The sequence below is a fragment of the Trachemys scripta genome, chromosome 11 (assembly GCF_013100865.1).
Source record: "Trachemys scripta elegans isolate TJP31775 chromosome 11, CAS_Tse_1.0, whole genome shotgun sequence".
NCBI lineage: Eukaryota > Metazoa > Chordata > Testudines > Emydidae > Trachemys > Trachemys scripta.
Genome location: NC_048308.1, coordinates 9,436,964 through 9,456,895, shown reverse-complemented (window position 1 = coordinate 9,456,895; position 19,932 = coordinate 9,436,964). Strand labels below are relative to the sequence as shown.

Here is a 19,932-nt window from a genome sequence, read left to right as displayed (position 1 = left end):
AGAAACTAACACCCCTCCTCAACCCGCAACTTTTTCAACCCAACCTCCCATCCACTCAAACATACTCCTCCTCTTCTGAAAATACCTGGGAAAGCAGACAGACGTTGCAGACTGACCTGAAGGTCATCTATTCCAGACTCTGGCTGGCCAGCACAGGGTGGGCTGGGCATTGCACTCCTATGTTGAAGATCTCTCTTATAATACAGTAACTCTGAACAGGTTCGCTGAGAGTGTAGACCAGACCAGAGCTATAGACTAGCTTGATTTTGTGTAAGCTCAATTGTAATTACATTTCATGAGCATCCATATGTACTGGCAAACCTCATGCAAACTGAGTTTCCTTTTGTTTAGTTGAGTAATGAGCTTCTGTGAGGGGGATTACATTGTAATATCACTTCTGCAGTCAGACTTGGAAGGAGATATCCTGGCAATGTACTCTTGAGGCTTTGTGCAGATGGTTAGGAGGAAACCCACACAGTTCAGCAGTGTTAGTGTTTTGGATCCGTATGCAATAAGATGGAGAAAAGCTTTGGAGCAAACCAAACAACTTGGTTTGGGGTCCAGTTACCCCCCCACATACACACACCCCTACCTCTCTCCCCCCCCCCACCAACTCTGGCCTCCCCAGAACAGACCTCCTTCTGATATCCCTCCCCACACATGCAGCTTTGTCTCACCCACTCCTGGTACCCCATATAAACATCCCTGAGCTTCCTCCACTTCCATCTCCTTGCATATGCCTCACAGCCATACAACTCCAGCATCTCCTGCCCCCTTCCCCATAGTTCTGGCATTCCTCCCCACCCCCGTCCTTCTCTCCTCCCGTATACCAGTGATAGAATTTTACATTGACCTTTGCGCGGCTGTAAATAACTACCCAAGGGGCAGGACAGCTTGTCTTTAAAGATTTTCAAGGTCTGGATTGCCCTGGGACAAAGGGTACAATCCTGTGAGGTGCTGATTCCACTCTGGCCCTATTGAAATGATCTCGTGGGAGCTGAGCAGGCTTAAAAACAGGGCAAATGTTTACACCAAGTATGACCATGTTTCTAAAGTGTATTGATATTCTGCTCTCTGGTTCTGTGAGCTCACTTGCAGTTCTCTCTCCTCCCAAGTAATAACCAGCACCACTCTCTCTTTCTCTTTTCTCAACTAGGCCACTGAAGAGAAAGAGGAAATGGAGGAGCTACAGGCCTACAATAGACGCCTCCTCCACAACATCTTGCCAAAGGACGTGGCAGCCCATTTCCTGGCACAAGAGCGGCGAAACGATGAGCTGTATTACCAGTCCTGTGAGTGCGTGGCTGTCATGTTTGCCTCCATCAGCAACTTCTCGGAGTTCTACGTGGAGTTAGAGGCAAACAACGAAGGGGTGGAATGTTTGAGACTCCTCAACGAAATTATTGCAGACTTTGATGAAGTGAGTGAGAGGATATCCAGACTTTTAATCTTGCTAGAGTTCTACTGACAGAGCAAACAGAATCAGTTCAGCCCTTCCCTCACAAGAAGGAAGTCAACCAGCAATGGGACCAGTCCAGTCCTCATCACACACATTCTCAGTCTTTCACCTGTTTTAGTTTATGGTCACTTTCTTTTCCTTACCCTCTTCTGCAGCACCAAATAATTTCCCTTCCTTTGTGTACAGATGCTCCCTGAGTTATGCAAACCCGACTTATGGAAAACCAGACTTACGGAAAAAGTTCCGTAAGCCTTTTTTTTTTTTTCTTCATAATTTTCGGAGATACGTTTCTGACTCACGCAAAATTTGACTTATGCAAGGCGTTCCGGAACGGAACTCTTGCATAAGTCGGGGAGCTTCTGTATTGCATATTGTTACCTGGCTGGAGCTCCATGGACTCTGACCACATCCTCTCTGAGTCATGGACACACTTGATACAATTTTTCATAGTGGATGTGCCATGCCATACTGTGTTGCTGTAAGGATGAGTTAAACAGCATGTATTAGTTTGCATCAAGTCTTATTCAGTAACTTTGCTCTCTTTCTGTTAAACAGATAATAAGTGAGGACCAATTTCGGCAGCTGGAGAAGATCAAAACCATTGGCAGTACGTACATGGCTGCTTCAGGCCTCAATGACTCTACTTATGACAAGGTGGGAAAATCACACATCAAAGCTCTGGCTGACTTTGCCATGAAGTTAATGGACCAAATGAAGTACATTAATGAGCATTCGTTCAACAACTTCCAGATGAAAATAGGTAAAGTATTTGGATTGAGGTTACAGAATTAATTTTTATTGATGTTCATTCCAACCTGGCCACTTCATCTAGAGTTAAAAGTGCAGCTTAATTTATATTTAAAACCTACAAGTTCGCTGGTTCCAATGAATCTGGCCTGTGATGACAGAAAACTAGTGATGATGCTTTTCTTTGGTCCATACAAAATGGTGTCTGTCCAGTTCTTTGAGGACAAGTGTCCACATTATGAAAACCACCACTAGAATTGGCACCAGATTGAACAGTCACAGAGACTTACTGTGTAAAGGTTGAGGCATGCTGGCATCTGAGCCGTACTGGGAATCTTTCACTGTTGCTGCCCTGATACACCTGCTATATGGACACAGACTTCAGTCTCAAGGCCTATCATTCTATCACCTGACTTGGACATTAAATTTCCTTTAAAAATAGGGGAAGACATGAGAAGGAAAGGAGTGTGACAACCCCCTAAAGTGATATTTAGGCTAGGGAAGTCATCAGGACTCTGTATGATCACATAGAAGACCCCCTTCTTCCCTGTGGCCTATACATCTCCTAATCTTCCCACAGCTTTAAAAAACAACATATTGCACAGCTGAAAGGTTTTATGGATTATTTCTGGATTTAGAAAGGGAAATGCCTAGCCCTGGGACATTCGTATGCTCACATGACTCCTGGGTGATGGTGTATAGACAATGAACCTGAAGCACTGGGGTTTATTTTCTGTTTCTAGGGTTAAATATTGGTCCTGTGGTAGCTGGGGTAATAGGCGCACGAAAACCTCAATATGACATCTGGGGAAACACAGTCAATGTAGCCAGTCGAATGGACAGTACAGGTGTTCCTGACAGAATTCAGGTGAGTTTTAATTACCATAAAACATAGAATGTATCTTTTATGGGATTTTCAATCTAATCTAGGTTTCTATCTCATTTCATCAGTTCATGCCAAACGTTTAGGGTGAGAGAGGTGAACTGGGCCTGAGCACAGTATTGGGAGCTTGGAATCCTGAGTTCTGATCCTGAATCTTGTGGTCTTGGGACAATTCATTCATTTCCCTAGCTTTCAGTTGGGGGTTCGTATGCTGTAGGGACGTTGTGAAGGTTAATGTTAAAGCACTGGGGGAGGTGATACTAGGAAGCAAATTCTGCCCTGACTTACACCCCATTGACTTTATTGTTGAGCCCCATGCAACTAGATAATACGTTAACACATATTGGAAAATATGACATCCTTTGGAGTAGGATACGGCTATATTTCTGTTGCCACACACCCTCACTCCTAAAGCGCAAGGAGAATCTTAAGAGTTATTTTGGTTTACTAGGACTTGCCTCACAAATTTGTTTCTGTGAATACTGTTATCTGTTGTAAGCAGCATTTTCCACAAACTATAATGTCTTTAATTTTCTCTGTCACTGTGATACCCTGTATTCTGTGAGGACATGTATATACTCTTTCTTCAAAACTGTAGAAGGATTTCAGACAGGCATGGGGGTGGGGACATTTCCCTAGAGAAGCAGAGAGAAAGAGTAGTTTTAAGGTTAAGGCAATCTTTCTTATTCTAATCAAGCTCCTTGTTCAGTGTTCAAAGAGAGTGACCTTTCCAGCAATTCATTTCCATTGTCCCATGGCACATACGGTCCTGTTTTCTCTAAAGAGTTGTTTGCATATCATCATTCCTCAGTACCATGCTGCAGAGGTATAAAAATAATAAGAGTAAATGGTGCCAAATCCAAGTGAGGATTTTGTGCTTTTTTCCAGCTAAACTGGGAGTTAACTGGATCACTATTTATTAAAACTTTTCTACCTAAGAATATCCATGAGCAGTTTTCTCTCTAGACTAGTGACTTTCCAGCCCTATGGAAGGTAGAAGTGGAAACATTTAAATCCAGAGAACAGAGCATAAGAAAATGCTGTAAGGAAAAATTCTGCACTGAACAGTCTGCAGTAGATCAGATTTTAACAGGGCTTTGTCAGCTCTGCGTTTTCAAAGTGACCATATTTTAATGAGCTGCATTGTGAGCTAATAAATACATGGGTATGTAGTATATACAACACAATACTCAAGGAAAAAAGGAGAGTTCAGGAAATTATCAGACTCTTTGCCCACACTGATAGTTAACACATTGAGTGCAGTTAGATTTCCGGATCTATCAGGCAATGGAAAATCAGTGGAATGTTGCAAGAGGATGTTTGGATCAACTTTTCTGTGTACAAATGTCAGGTGATAGGTCCTAAACTGAAAGGATTTGGGTCTAGCTTTGCAGAGATAGCTAGGTGTCTAGTGGGATTTTCAAAAGAACCTAAGCAGGCTAGAGGTCTAACTCACAATGAGTTTGGTGCCTAAACTGCTTCTTTAGGCAACAAAATATCTTTAAAATTTGGCCCCTACCCTCTTGAAAATGTTCTTCTATGTAGCAAATGGTTATATTTGAATGGCAGCTGCCTTAAGCTACAGCATGAAACAGGATAGTGCCTGAACAATCCTTGTTGTCTTTCACCCAATTTGATCACCTAGTGTGTTTCCAGTTTGATTGTTTGTTTGCAGCTTCCTGAGAAATGACATGAGCCATGTATTATCCATTTAACCTATTTAAGGGTTTACGTCATAGGGTCCACAATTTAAATGGATTTCCAACCTACTTCCCTAACAGCACCCTACTTTCACAGGAATACTGCCAAGCATTTCACCTGGGTTCTAGATGCAGTAGCTTAGTACTATGACTAAGGCTACGAATCTGTCACAGAGGTCACGGATTCTGTGACTTTCTGGGCCGTCCATGAGTTCTTCTGGGACAGGGCTGTTGGAGCAGCAGCAGCAGCTGCCACAACAGGTGGCCGGCGGCCAGCCCCAGGGCTGCCAGAGCAGTATCCAGCCCTGAAGCAGTGGCCCCCGGAACAACTGGCAGCAGCTGGCTCTGAAACCACTGGAGCAACAGCCAGGATAGGGGCTGCCAGAACGGCTGACCGGCAGTCAGTCCTGGTGCCACCAAACAGCTGGCCAGCCCCAGGCCTGTCAGAGTAGCTGTTGGGGTTGGGCCAGTCCCCCAGGGGCTGGAGCATTAATGGTCAGCACCTGCTACAGAAGCAGTGGCGGGGCTGGAACAGCTGATGTTTATTGCCTGCAAGCTGTCCGTAACTTTTATTAAAAATACCTGTGACAGCATCTTAACTTGAACTATGACTAACCTTTTTCATACTGTGACCTGTGCACCACCCCCTTAATGTAAGCAGAAACTGGAGACATGAAATGGGATATTTCCTTCCCCCCTCTGGGATCATGACCTAGCTCTTCACCTGGGTTCTAGAGCCAAGTTATAACGCTGACTTCTATTTTTCATATTGTGATCCTTTGTAGCCTGGCCTCCCCCTCGCAAATCAACTTCAGCAGAAGACTGGCTCCATGAACTGGAATTGCTAGTAATATTTCCTTCCCAGCCTCTAGAATCATGACCCTCAGCTGCAGAGCAGCTGATGTGCTCCATATGACCGTGAAACTCATTGTTTGCAGCTTGTAGCAGTTACGTAACTTGTACTGGCCACCTTCCTATAAACTGGTTGATACAAGTAAGAGAATTTTAACAAAACAAAATATTACACCCAAAATTAATTGCATATGTGGATGACGTGGCTGAAGAGAGATGGTGTAGAGGTGAGGGCGAGCAAGTTTATCGGTTCTGCTATCACTTCTAATCTATTCTTTCTCTGCAGGTGACCACAGACATGTACCAGGTTTTAGCAGCCAACGGCTATCAGCTGGAATGTCGAGGGGTTGTTAAGGTAAAAGGTAAAGGAGAAATGACCACCTACTTCCTAAACGAAGGACCGCCGATCAGTTAACAGCAACCATGTAACAACTTTAACAATGGCATTTGCATGGAGAAGAATTGCTGTTTAGCTGTGGACCCAAACGTACAGCGCAGTTGCATTTTTTCATGCAACGACTTTAGAGCATGGTTCTGACAAGCAAATGAACTTTAGCACATGCCATGCAGTGCAGAAGAAAGAAAACACTGTGGATTACTTCCCAGTGGAGTGCTAAATCGACCAAAGATGCATCTCTATGGAATTCCCAGTTAAACGAAATGAATTTGAGGTTTGAAAATGAAGCTGCTGCACAGGACATAAGATATTTAAATATTTATTGAAGCTACACAAAATTTTACTGGGTTGAAGGAATGTATGATTCACTACAAAGCATTATTTTGGAAAGGATTTGCACTCCTCTAATATTTCCGTTCTATACAGTCAGTTCTTTCAAGTGTACCCCTATTCTTTTATTAGCTCTTTGATAGGCTTTCAAAATTAAAAGTGACACCCACTGTTCTACACAAAGGGCCTTTCAGAACAGCATCGGTAATGTTTTTACGTTGAAAAAGATACCTTGCCCTATAAAACTGTCCCCTTTCTCTTACATGGCTAACGGGCTACTCTTCTGAATAGGACTGGTACACCTCAGATCAAGATGAGGAAACATGGCTCTGCAAACATATTTATTAAATGAAAGTCTTCTGTGCTCTTCTTTGGTATATATCTCAGTTTACATGTGAAAGACTAGATGAAAACAAGAGACACTTTAGGGGGAACCCCCCCTCAACTTTCTTGTTTTTGTATTTTTTATTTTGTAATATTGAAAACATGGAGATCTAACAGATATACCAAATTCTATATTTTGTAAATTATATATATTAGAAAAAAGTCTGTCCACACCAGCGTGTGGTGGGTTGTGTATATATAACCTGCAGAACTATGTAACATTCCGTGCATTATTCTCTGAATACAGACTTGGCAGTTTTCAGATTAAGAGTAAACAATCAAACAACAGTTGATGAGGTTGCAGGCCGAGTCAGATGCATTTTTAAGTGAAAAATTCAGAAAACCCTACAGAAGAGGAAAAAAATCAAGTACAATAATCATTGCAAACAACTGTTCATTTAAGGATTCAAGATGCAGTTGGGGCTGCTAAAGAGTGCAGTGAATGGAAGTAGGATGCATGATAAATAACTAAGCTGTTGAGAATATCAGACAAGCATAACAGGGAAGAGCACTAAGCAAATCTTCAGCTGAAGGTAGCAAAAGCTCTGTCACACTGGAACAAAAATAAGATCATTTTTACAATTCCTTTAAAATTGTTATTTTCTCACAGCAGCTATTAATAGAATCCTGATAATACAAAGAAAGTGTCCAAGATACTCTAAGTGCCATTTGCCTTTACAAAGAACTATGTACTGCATTGCCAGGTTGACTATCTTGTAGCAAATATTTAATTAAATTAATGATTCACAGCTATTTTAAGAGTTAGGTGATTCTATCTTTTTAAAAAAAAGACAGATGGATCATTTGTATGTGGATTCAGGAGATCTTTAAATAGAGTGACAGAGATATCATGTTGGACATATCCTCTTACTGGGGGGGGCGGGGTATATGAATAATTCGTTATGATTTATGTACCTTTTTTAACTTGTAAAAAATAAACCCTTGCTATTTTATTTTTTAAAAAGCATTTTAAAGCCCTATTTTTTATATTCTATGAGGGGAGAGTTTTGATACTGAATTTGGCTATCACTAAAATGACTCAAATATTTTGACAGTCAGTAAAGTTCTTTTCAACTCTTCTCAGGGCAAAAATTACTGTATTAACAACTTAATGATTGCACTATAGTGGTGATTTATAAACTAGGTGTTTCACTTTATTTTTTACAACAAGAGTAAGTTAAAATGCATGGGCCTGTCCTAATTAATTTACCATGTTGCTTAGCATCCAGCCATTTAAACTTGAGCTTAAATGGCACCCCTGTGATCCTTCCTTTTCCCCTTTAATAGGCCACATCTTTGAAAAGTATAGTATATTGACTTCTGTAAAACTGCCAAGTCTGCCCTTGTACTATACTTTTGCTGCTTTGCATTTGCTGATTTGCAAAATACTTTCGTTACATGGCACAATGACCACGCCCTTCCCTTCCCACCCTCTATCCCTTTCTACCACTCACTGGGTTTCATCACCTTCATCATGTACATTCATTTTTAGGTTTGCTTTCTACTTTACTAAAGTCTGTATTCTTAACTTTTGATCAGTCTGCTGCTCCACCTTGCGCAGCTGTGTTGTCAATGATATTTCGAGTCCCCACTATCTCTGACTGCGATTGTTGACAGTGTGTCATGATCATTTCAAGGGGTATACACGCTCTTTATTTTAGCTCCTATAAAAATTGATACCGTTATGATTTCCCATGGAAATTGAAATCTATTTAAGTAATTTAACTATATTAAACACTGTTTCACTGGTAACATGGCTTTGTTCTACGTTTTATTTAAGATCTAGCTGGCTCGTGAAAAGACATATTTGTGCATCAAATGATCGTTATGCACAAGTTTTAGACGTTCCATATTTAAATGTAATGTAACTGATGTGTTCTGTATAGAAAACCTAGAACTGTATTTGAATGAAGTTTTGCGACCAATTGCACACTCCAGGTTATCTACTGTGAGACTATTTAAGCACAGCTCCTCTTAGCACTTATTTGTGCTATGAACGCCCCACTATATGTGTGTGCTGTGTATTGAGGAACCACCTAAGGTAAATTAGAGCCAATATCAGAAAGCCTGGTTATATCTGGCATATTTAAATAGATGCTAGTAACTCATGTTACTTTGAAATAGCTACTCTACCTACAATGCTACCGTTTTGCTGCACATGGTTTATTTGCTACTACTTTCGAAGTTAGCTTGTGTGACGTACAACACAATTTTAAGGAACAGACCTGTTAGCATGCCTAGGCATTAGAAGGTTGAGGCACTTCTGTACAGGGGTTCAAGCTATACCTCCTAGAACTGAGAGCAAGGCTGATGTAAATGCCACATTCTGTTACAACGCTAACTCCCCAGGCCAACTGGAAGGGGAACTAGTTCTCGTCAAAATAACACCTAATAGCTAGATTCACAAAGAGATTTAAGCACATAGGTATTCATACCCAACATTTAGGCACCACTGCTGTCCTAACAGTGTCGATGTCTGTATTGCTGCTAGTAGGCACGGGCCAAGCCACGTAAGTGCTGATGCTGCCCCACAGCTAATGAGCTTTTTCACTTTCAATAATTAAGTATTTACTGGGGCAAGGCCTTGAACCTGAGGCAGTCTACACCACCATTTGTGTTGGTGTAACACACACCCCTGAGCCTGTGTGGACAGCGCTATGTCACCAGGAAAGCGTCTCCAGCCCCTGCGAGTAGTGGTAGTTCTGCCAGTGGGAGTAGTTAAGCTGACCGGAGAGCTCTCTCCCGGCAGCGTAGAGTGGCTACATAAGAGAGCTTACAGTGTAGCCATGCCCTATCTCTCCCTGTGCATGGTGTGGGGGAACCTGGTGATTTCAACTTGGTGTCAGGGCCCCTAGGACTTAGGTATAGCAACCCTGGAGTTCATAATATATCTCAAAATATCAAATAAGCTGATTTACAGGTATAATTTTTCAAGCACTAACTGGTCAGGCCCTAGTATTACTGAAAAAGGAGCATCGATTTAGATTGATTAAGCACCTAACATATCAATAGTGGGGGTTTTTTTTAACTGAGTTTCCTCTTTGTTCAGAGAAAACAAGGACAATTTTAAAAAAATAATAAAAACCATTATGAATAAATTAAATCACCTCTATTTCCTTTTGGTTATAGAATTCCTCCTATTTCCCTGCCAGAGTAAAGATATATGGAATCGTGAACTATTTGTAGTGCCGGGGGGAGGGAGGATGCGTTAGACTAGAAACCTACAATCAGTACTGTACTTGCTTCATCTCCCCAGAATCTGAATTTCCCCTTTTTTAGTCTCAGAGGTATACAAATATTGCCATCTGCTGGAAACAAACTATTTTACACTTCAGGTAATCCACTACGTTAACACCAAAACAAAACATAGCATCATAAAAATCAGAGATGGGAGAGAAGCAGGGACTAGATCTAATCCAACAGCATGGTAGAATTTCCTAAGGAAAGGGCATGCTATATCCAATATTTACCTGCTTCTATAATTTCTCTCACCTAAAGTGACCAAAAGCAGCTGAAGGAAACCAAAAAACCCATGTCACTTTTTTCTAGCCAACTCATTAGACAAGAGTGAGTTTTTTTGTAACGTGAACAATTTATAGCTCGGTTGTGATGACTTAACTCCCTGCTAAGCTAGCATGTTTCATCTTTAAAATGATTTCTGTACATTAATTCACAGATGAGTAGAGCTAGAAAAAGTCCAGTTAGACCCCAAATTCCAAGATAATCTTCCTGCCCATGCATGACTCTTCCCTTCTGTCTATGTACCAGTGTTTTTTGTCCAGCCTAATGTTTGTAGGCCAAGAAACAGAGCTTTCACCTCTTCTCCTGGAAGGTTATTCTCCAGTCTAATCCATCTCATTGTCAGGAAGTTTTTCAGGATCTTTAGCCTACATTTTCCTTGTCTTAATTTTGTCCCATCAGGAGTAATTATATCCTCTCAACATATCCAATCTCTCTTACACTTAACAATTAGGTCAATGGAGTTGCGTGATGAATACAATTTCATATGTAAAACCCCTGTAAAATCACTTAGAAATGACAAAGTTTAGAGATTTTTTTGTCCCAGTTCTGCAGATGGATCCACACAAGCAGCCCCATATTGACATTACTGGGGATTCTAGAGGCAGATTCCTGTGCCCTTATGGAGCTATTTGCAGGATCAGAGCACTACTGAGGCTTTCTTCCATTATCACTTAAAAAAAAAAAAAAAAAGTAAAATGCCTCTGCAACACATTCAGTTATGCAAACCCACTAATACTACAAGCATTCACACAACATGCATTTTTACAATGAGCGGCTGCTACACAAACATGTAGCTTTCCTGCTGTTACCGTCTTACCAAGTGCCAAGCCACAAGAGCATATGTTTAGTGTTTGTAAATGGAAATGCATTTCTACTTATTACTTAATCTGGGATTCAAAAAAGCAATTCATGTGGTGGGGTGGGGAGAGATGTCATTGCTTCTTTGCTAAAGAAACTACTAATTATTAAAGATACGGCAATGGGTGTTGAATAACCTCACCATTTAAAAAAACTGACAGACTTTAAAACAATAGTGTTCTACCTCCAGTCAGCCATTTGATGCAGAGAAAATGAGTTCTTTAGGACAAAAAAGTGATTGGATTGAATCTGCTACATTACCAACTACATATTCAAACTTTAAAAAAAAAAAAAACTGTATTTTCCAAAAGACTTTTGATATTATTCTGCATTTTAAAATGCACCTTTAGGTAGTTAACCCACCAAAGATTGCTAGAAAAAACACAAAAGAGAGAGGGCTGGTTATTGTTCAGTGCCTGAGAGAAGGTTGGCTGCTGGAGAGAAAAGAAAAAACAAACAAAAAAGCTAACTGTCTGTAGGAGAGATTTTTAAAAGTTTCACATTTCTACTCAGGTATTTAAAAAAATAAATGAAAAACAGACCACACAATACCATGAAAGGGGTCAGGACTTTTAGGTCAGAAAACACACAGGGAAACAATAAAAACAACACTGCGTGTGTTTTAAAAAGCTATAGTGAGGCATTTGAACATTCCTAATAAATCAAATTTGAACAGACTCATGTTTTGTTTAAAGAAAATATCTTCATTCTTTTTACATATGCTGGATCCAGTCTGCCTCAGAGCTTAACCTCTAATAGGATGCCGAGTGGCCTCAGTTTCCACTGATGTCCCACTGAATGCACCCAGCACCTATCAGAATCAGGCCCTTTTCCTTGCGCAACTCCAATTCTAATCAGACTTGGACTGTAACCAGTACAGAATCTGTCCTCATGAGCCTGATTCAACATCTAGTGAAGTCAATGGAAAGTCTCCTTTTGACTTCAATGAGTATTGGATGAGGTCCAGTGGGCACAATCCTGGCCCCACTAAGTCAAGGGAAATTTTGCCATTGACTTCAGTGGGTCAGGATTTCACCCCATAACAGGACACAAAAGGTGCATTTTCCAAACCCGTGCACAGAAAAAGTTCAAATATTCTAACTACTCACATGAAGTTTGTGCACAAAAACAGTTCTGAACATCTTCTAATATGTATTATTAGCTTACATGTTTAGTAATGAATTTGTGAGGAACTGTCACAGCTGGGGAGTAGACATTATCTCTTCACTGTAAATTGTGATTTTTCTCAACAAGCATAGCTCAATCTGTCTGACAGTTGTATTTGCGCATTACATCTGTTAAATCAGCAGTTTGTTTAATGCCACTAGTAATAGTAATGCAATAATGGCTCTAGATGTTACAGCAAGGGAACGCATCCTTTGAAAAGCAGGGAAAAGGGAAAAAGATTAAAAGGAAAAACAGACTTCTCAGACTGATACATCAGCAGCCACTGACAGGGCAGAAAAGCCTACATCTGCATAAGGTCACAAGACTGGAACAAAGAGGTACTTCAGTGTACATTCTTAGTAGCATCTTTAGTACTACAACTGAAGTGAAATGAATAGTGGTAGAACTATTTTAGACCTTCCAACAGAGCAGGTTTATAATGCTAATTGTTGTTTAGTTTCCTGACTGTCATAATGATAATAAGCTAAAAGCATTATCTTTGCAAATAATTTAACTCATTAACTGCAGAAGTTACAAATACCAAGCCCAATCCTGCAACCCACGTTCATGTAAGTATTCAATACGCATGCTAGTATTCCCATCAACTTCCATTGGGCTGTTTCCATAAGTAACTCTTACAATTACTTCTTCATGACCTCTTTTTTTCCTAACAAGAAGCAACTCCTTGGTCCAATTTCCTCTGGGTGAAATTCACTCAAGACCTAAGCACCATTAAAGTCATCAGAATGCGGCTTAAAGAGGACCTGCACTCATTCAAGCCAATGGGAGGTTTTCTATTGACTTCTCTAGAAGGCGGATTGGGTCCTAAATATATCAGCATAATAAATTAAAGTTCCTGAGTGATTTTTGCATTTTTTTTAAACAAAAAACCCCCCAAAACCAAAAAAAACTCAGAATTTTTGGCTCAAAGGAGTGTGTTGAAAAGACGAAAGCTTTAGTTTGTACTAAACACACAATATCCATATTTCAAACCCCAAGTTTAAAATAGTGAACGATTTATTTTTGTGTTTTCAGGTGTCTTGATTTCAAAAGGCTGCACTGCAACCTAATGCAACATGTGTTGTTTGGCAGTGGGGTAGTCTGAGTTGTTTAAAACTAAGGATTTAACTAACATTATTGAAATCTTTGTATTCCCGCAGATATGCCTCTTACACTCTGTTTAAATTTCAAATCCTCCTCCTTCCTTCCCTTCCCCCACTGCCCCAAAATACCAACAAAAAAGTGTCATAATGGGAACATACAAGACCAGACAAATGTATCCCCATTCTATTTGCTGGACGAATGAAAAAAAAAAAAAAAGAAAAAGGTTCAAAGGCAAAGCACACCTCCTGCAACAATTATCTTAGGGTAGGTCTACACTAACCCGGTAGTTCGGCGGCAAGCAAATCGAACTTCTGGGTTCAACTTATCGCGTCTTGTCTGGATGAGATAAGTCGAACCCGGAAGTGCTCGCTGTCGACTGCGGTACTCCAGCTTGGCGAGAGGAGTACGCGAAGTCGACGGGAGAGCCTGCCTGCAGCGTCTGGACCGAGGTAAGTTCGAACTAAGGTACTTCGGACTTCAGCTACGTTATTCACGTAGCTGAAGTTGCGTACCTTAGTTCGAATTGGGGGGTTAGTGTAGACCTGCCCTTAGCTACCACATGCACCAAGATACAGAGGGGTAGCCGTGTTAGTCTGAATCTGTAAAAAGCAACAGAGTACTTCTGTTAGTCTCAAAGGTGCCACAGGACCCTCTGTTGCTTCATGCACCAAGATATTTTCAGCCTCTTAATTATGTAGGTCTTAGAAAGAGACATTATAACAAAGAGTGCATCAAAAAATACATACCACTGCTGTTCATTTAGGACTGATTCCATTTTCGGTAAATTATCTTGGTCTTGGGCACCTGGATCCCCTTGAGTAAGGTCACTTCCTTTAAAAAAAACAATAGTTGTTCCCAGTCTAGGTATTACTTCTCTGCTATCAGTTTGATTGCCAATAAATTACCGAAGAGAACATTTTAGGTGGGGACCGCCTACAGAGATCTGATGAGTAACATTTCATAGTAAAGCAGAACCTCACTAATCGCCAAGCCTAGTAATGCTCACAAGCAATGTGGAAGCCATCCTGCTATTAAAACTTTTCTGAAGGCTTTAGTTATGCCCCATATTACTACACCTCACTACTTGAGCAAACTATATTAAAATATATTTACTAGTGCACTGTAAAGCCCTGGAAATAATTAACTCAAAATATGATTGTCAAAAGAAATAGAACGCAATGTAATAGCCTTGATTGTTCATCTGCTAATTAATTCACAAACTCTGGGACTCAACATAACTGTCCCAGCCACTAACACACAGTAGTGAGGTTCGACTCCAATTCAATAAAATGTAAATCTACCAGACCAACAAAATCCCTGGATCCAAAAAGGATTTTTTTTAAACTGAACTCCGTTTATGATTGATGGAAATAAGCTCACCACCAGTTGCCTATATGCTAAATTAGGTTTCAGCTATTAATCCAGTTCATAAAATGTATAGAGACACAAGCAATAGCTCAAACAGGTTTCAAATCAATGTCTGTTTACCCACCTCGCACTTCTTTTCAAACTTCTAGTGTTCAAATAGAGGAGGAGAGCAAAGAGGGCCAAGAGACAGAATTTTAGGTTATTTACTTAAATAAAACTTGTCCATAAAGGTCACTTTCAAAAGATCATTAAAAACAAATTATACAGAAAAAAATATTTACCAAGATTTATAGTTAACTCAGCACTACATGGAAGGCCACTGGGACCAAGGAGCTAATCCCCATAAACAGATGGTTTCCAGGTTAGGCTTTAATTAAGAAAACACATACACGCATCCCATTAAATTTAATGTGCAATCCAATAGTTTCACATTTAGTAACGCACTCATTCCAATAGTCTGCTAATATGCAATAGCATCTTTGTATTCAGCCTATACTACTGCCTCACAAAGGCAAAACTGATTTTGGAATTGGAGTGCTCACTTGATATGCAGAACAGGCCCTGTATATATATCTTTTTCCATTATCATACTTTTGAAGAAGGCTTTTTCCTGCTATCTGTCAAGTCCTCCAAATTTTTATTTGTCCTCAAGGGACAATGCTCTGCATGGATAGGACCCATTTTCCTCTACTAATCCTGTATTGTGTGTGTCTTCAGTCTTCAATGAGGATAAATCTAAGTTCTCAAGTCACAAACGTCCACAGGCATCTTGTGTTGATCTTTAAAAAAAAAACAAATAAAAAACAACTTCTTTTGGAGAAAAGCTTTTCATTCCTGAGAGGGAACCATGGGTGGACTGAGACTGCCTTGGGTCAGACATTGTAATCAGGGGACTTCCCTTGTGGTTGTCTTAGCCGTATCTGTAATGCTGCAAACGCTCCCACTGTCACGTGGAAGAAGAGCTGCCAGAGATTGCGCAGTTCGTACAGATACATGTTACATAGGCAGATTAAACCAAAAGTCAGGAAGGATTTGACATTCCGCCAGCCTGTGCAGTATAAAAATAAATAACACTGCAAAGAAGAAAACACAAAGTCTGATTAGTGCATTGAAATTTACTTCTGCTAACAAATCACACTGACCTATCAAGTAGATACAGAAATGAACCATGTAGAACGTGTTGTTTTTTTAATTGAGTAGGTAAATGTGGTACTAACTTAAGTGGGCATTCTGGAGTGACCAGTGCTCAGCATCAGAAGAAGTTGAATAATGGAAGCAAAATTTGCTCTTCAAGGAAGATTTCGTCATCATATTTGCTCATTATCAATAATGAAAGTGGCAATGGAAACAAATGTTTTGGCTTGTCTATGCCACTCAGGCAATGCACAAGAAACAGAAGAATCCTTAAATCCCCGGCTGGATTGAATCCCTCAGCACGGGGGAGTTAATACAGGTGTGAAACTGGTAGACTGTCCCCTTGGTCTCACTCCTTGTAGTCACTAGCATAGGGAGTGGGAGACACCCAAGCTATTGCCAGCTGGCACAAGTTAGAACAGATCTCAGGCTGCTTAACCTGCAATGGGATGGGAGCCTGAAAATCAGGGAGCTATAAATTGCCCCCATGCTCTACTTTATCCAGCACATGCAGTTTCCCTTTGTACACACCCTAATCCTTAAAAGGTGGTAGGATTACTGTGGAGATTCAAATGCATATTTGCATTCTGGCTTCACAAATGTAAGTCAGTAGGAGGAGGGGAAAGAGTAGAGGGAAGAGCACCTCAGAGAGAAGGCTTAAGGGGACAACCTCAATTCATCCCAAGTTTCTCTTCTTTACAAAACATTCTTCAAAGTCCGAATCCTTTATTCCATTACACCTGCAAATCTCAGGTCTGCTAAAATTACATCGTTTTCACAAATGCTTTCCTCCTCTCCCACTTCCACAACTCACTGCTCCATTTCCTGACTTTAGCTCCCACATCTACTCCTCTTCTTGTTCTCCATTTGTGCCCACTCCGTCTCCTAAGAGACTGCTTTGTTCTCACCTCAGCTGCATGCTGACCAATGCCTTCTGATCTTTGATGCTCCCTTGAATCTTCTGCATGGCTGCTATTTAAAGCAGCAGGGCAGAGGATGCTATGGCACATCAAGGATCCACAGAAAACAGACAGCAGACAGCTGTGCTAAAATAAACCAAAGTCACTTCAAAGTAGGGAATCATGTTGGGAGGAGGGGGGGAAGTTTTCAGGAGTGAAAGCAAGCAAGCAAAAGCAGAAAATACCAAGGGATCCTGCAAAAGGAACAGTACAAGAGACTTCTCCCCAAACAGGGCCAGCGCTGGTGAAAATCAAGATGCTATTAAGATACAGTCTAGTATAAAAATCCATTGAGTTCATACCACCAAACTCATTTGATTGAGGACTTTAGCTCAATATCAAGCCATGGATCCAGTGGTCAAGGTGGATGCTGATTTAAGAGGCTTTTCTTTAGAAAGAATCCCTAGAAAATATTCTTTTTTGGAAAGAATTGTTTTTTTTTTTTTTAAATCTTTATGCTACTTGTTTACTTTTTGCATTTCTCTCATCTGGTACAAAAAAAGACTTGTCATATGCACTTTTATTTCTAGAGCGACAAGGTGGGTGAGGTAATAGCTTTTATTGGACCAACTTCCGTTGGTGAGAGAGACAAGCTTTCGAGCTATACAGATCTCTTACTCGGGTCTGGGAAAGGAACTCAGAGTGTCACAGCTAAATACAAGGTCAAACAGATAGTTTAGCATAAATAGTTAGCACATATTCTAAGGGACCATTCATGGTGAAGTGGCCCACGAACACCCCTGTAATTATAGGACAAAAATGGGGGTTAGTGGGTTACAGATTGTTGTAATAAGCCATAAATCCCGTGTCTTTATTAAGACCATGATTTTAGTGTCTAGCAAAGTTATGAATTTAAACTCCCAGGCTCGTCTTTTGAAAGTGTTGTGTGGGTTTTCTTTGAGGATGAGGACTCACAGGTCAGATACAGAGTGATCGCTTTGTGAAATGTGTTCACTCACAGGTGATACAGTGTTTTTGTCTTTTATCATCTTCCTGTATGAGTTTATTCAAAAGTGTAATGATTTTCTGGTTTCACCCACACAATTGTTATTGGGGCATTTAAGTGCACTGGATGAGGTACACCACACGTTGTGATAGGCATGCGTAGAACCCATGGATCTTGAAAGGTGTGTTGATCATTGTAGCAGTGGAAATATGTCTGCAGATTTTGCATATGTTGTTCTGGCAGAGCCTGGTGTGGCTTTGAGATGGTGTCCTGGTCTGTGGGGAGCTTGCTTTTGATGATGAGCTTGGAAAGGGTGGGGGGTTGTTTGAAGAACAGAAATAAATCCCCTCCAACCGCACACCCATAGTTGTCACCATCCCCCAACACTGGAATCTACGTGGGGTATCAAACAACTATAACCCATACTCTGTGGGGACCCCAACCTGAAATAAATCTTTCCTGAACCACCCTCTTCTGGTCTTGTCTCTCTCACCAATAGAAGTTGGTCCAAAAAAAGATATTACCTCACCCACCTTGTCTCTCTAATATCCTGGGACCGACATGGCTACAACTAAACCGCACACTTATTTCTACTGATTTTCATAAAATCACAGAACTGGAAGGGACCTCGAGAGGTCATCTAGTCCAGTCCCCTACACTCGTGGCAGGACTAATTATCTATACCATTTCAGACAGGTACAACAAGGAGTCTGGTGGCACCTTAAAGACTAACAGATTTATTTGGCATAAGCTTTCGTGAGTAAAAACCTCACTTCTTCGGATGCATAGAGTGAAAGTTACAGAAGTTGTTGTTTTTGTAGATACAGACTAACACGGCTACCCCCTGATACTTGATTCCAGACAGGTGTTTGTCTAACCTACTCTTAAAAATCTCCAATGATGGAGATTCCACAACCTCCCTAGGCAATTTATTCCAGTGCTTAACCACCCAGACCGTTAGGAAGTTCCTAATGTCCAACCTAAACCTCCCTTGCTGCAATTTAAGCCCATTGCTTCTTGTCCTATCCTCAGAGGTTAAGAAAAACAATTTTTCTTCCTCCTCCTTGTAACAACCTTTTACATACTTGAAAACTGTTATGTCCCCTCTCAGTCTTCTCTTTCCCGGACTAAACAAACCCAATTTTTTCAATCTTCCCTCACAGGTCATGTTTTCTAGACCTTTAATAATTTTTGTTGCGCGTCTCTGGATTCTTTCCAATTTGTCCACATCCTTCCTGAAATGTGGCACCCAGAACTGGACTCAATACTCCAGTTGAGGCCTACTCAGAGCAGAGTAGAACAGAAGAATTACTTCTCGTGTCTTGCTTACAACACTCCTACTAGTAGATCCCAGAATGATGTTTGCTTTTTGTGCAACAGTGTTACACTGTTGACTCATATTTAGGTTGTGGTCCACTAGGACGCACAGATCCCTTTCCGCAGTACTCACTCCTAGGCAGTCATTTGCCATTTTGTATGTGTGCAACTGATTGTTCCTTCCTAAGTGGAGTACTTTACATTTGTCCTTATTGAATTTCATCCTATTTACTTAAGACCATTTCTCCAGTTTGTCCAGATCATTTTGAATTTTAATCCTATCCTCCAAAGCACTTGCAACCACTCCCAGCTTGGTATCGTCCGCAAACTTTATGAGTGTACTCTGTATGCCATTATCTAAATCACTGATGAAGATATTGAACAGAACTGGACCCAGAACTGATCCCTGCAGGATCTCGCTCTTTATGCCCTTCCAGCCTGATAACTGATAACTACGCTCTGGGAATGGTTTTCCAACCAGTTTTGCAGCCACCTTATAGCAGCTCTATCTAGGTTGCATTTCCCTAGTTTGTTTATGAGAAGGTCATGCAAGACAGTATCAAAAGCTTTACTAAAGTCAAGATATACCACGTCTACTGTTTCCCCCCATCCACAAGGCTTCTTACCCTGTCAAAGAATGCTATCAGGTTGGTTTGACACGAATTGTTTTTGACAAATCCATGCTGACTGTCACTTATCATCTTCTAGATATTTGCAAACGGATTGCTTAATTATTTGCTCCATCATCTTTCCAGGTACAGAAGTTAAGCTGATTGGTCTGTAATTTCCTGGGCTATCCTGATTT

General features: G+C 40.7%; 2 protein-coding genes across 10 annotated transcripts in view; one reads left to right on the top strand and one right to left on the bottom strand.

Moving 5' to 3' along the window:
* The window catches only part of ADCY5 (adenylate cyclase 5), a gene marked incomplete in the record, with an annotated part of 307,551 nt that extends 300,639 nt beyond the window's left edge, over positions 1–6,912 (top strand). For all 3 annotated transcript variants that reach the window (XM_034786099.1, XM_034786098.1, XM_034786097.1), the window contains 4 exon segments: positions 1,157–1,420; positions 2,015–2,219; positions 2,950–3,074; positions 5,928–6,912. In XM_034786099.1, the coding sequence (XP_034641990.1) occupies positions 1,157–1,420; positions 2,015–2,219; positions 2,950–3,074; positions 5,928–6,056 (723 nt within the window).
* Positions 6,913–6,977: 65 nt separating this feature from the next.
* SEC22A (SEC22 homolog A, vesicle trafficking protein) overlaps positions 6,978–19,932 on the bottom strand; it is a 42,947-nt gene continuing 29,992 nt past the window's right edge. For 4 of the 7 annotated variants that reach the window (XM_034786103.1, XM_034786102.1, XM_034786100.1 and 1 more), the window contains exon 7: positions 14,870–15,844. In XM_034786103.1, the coding sequence (XP_034641994.1) occupies positions 15,644–15,844 (201 nt within the window). In that variant the 3' untranslated portion in view covers positions 14,870–15,643. Of the gene's footprint in view, positions 7,098–14,149; positions 14,235–14,869; positions 15,845–19,932 lie in introns of those variants that run through there. The other 3 variants (XR_004647694.1, XR_004647695.1, XM_034786106.1) reach the window with 3 other exon arrangements.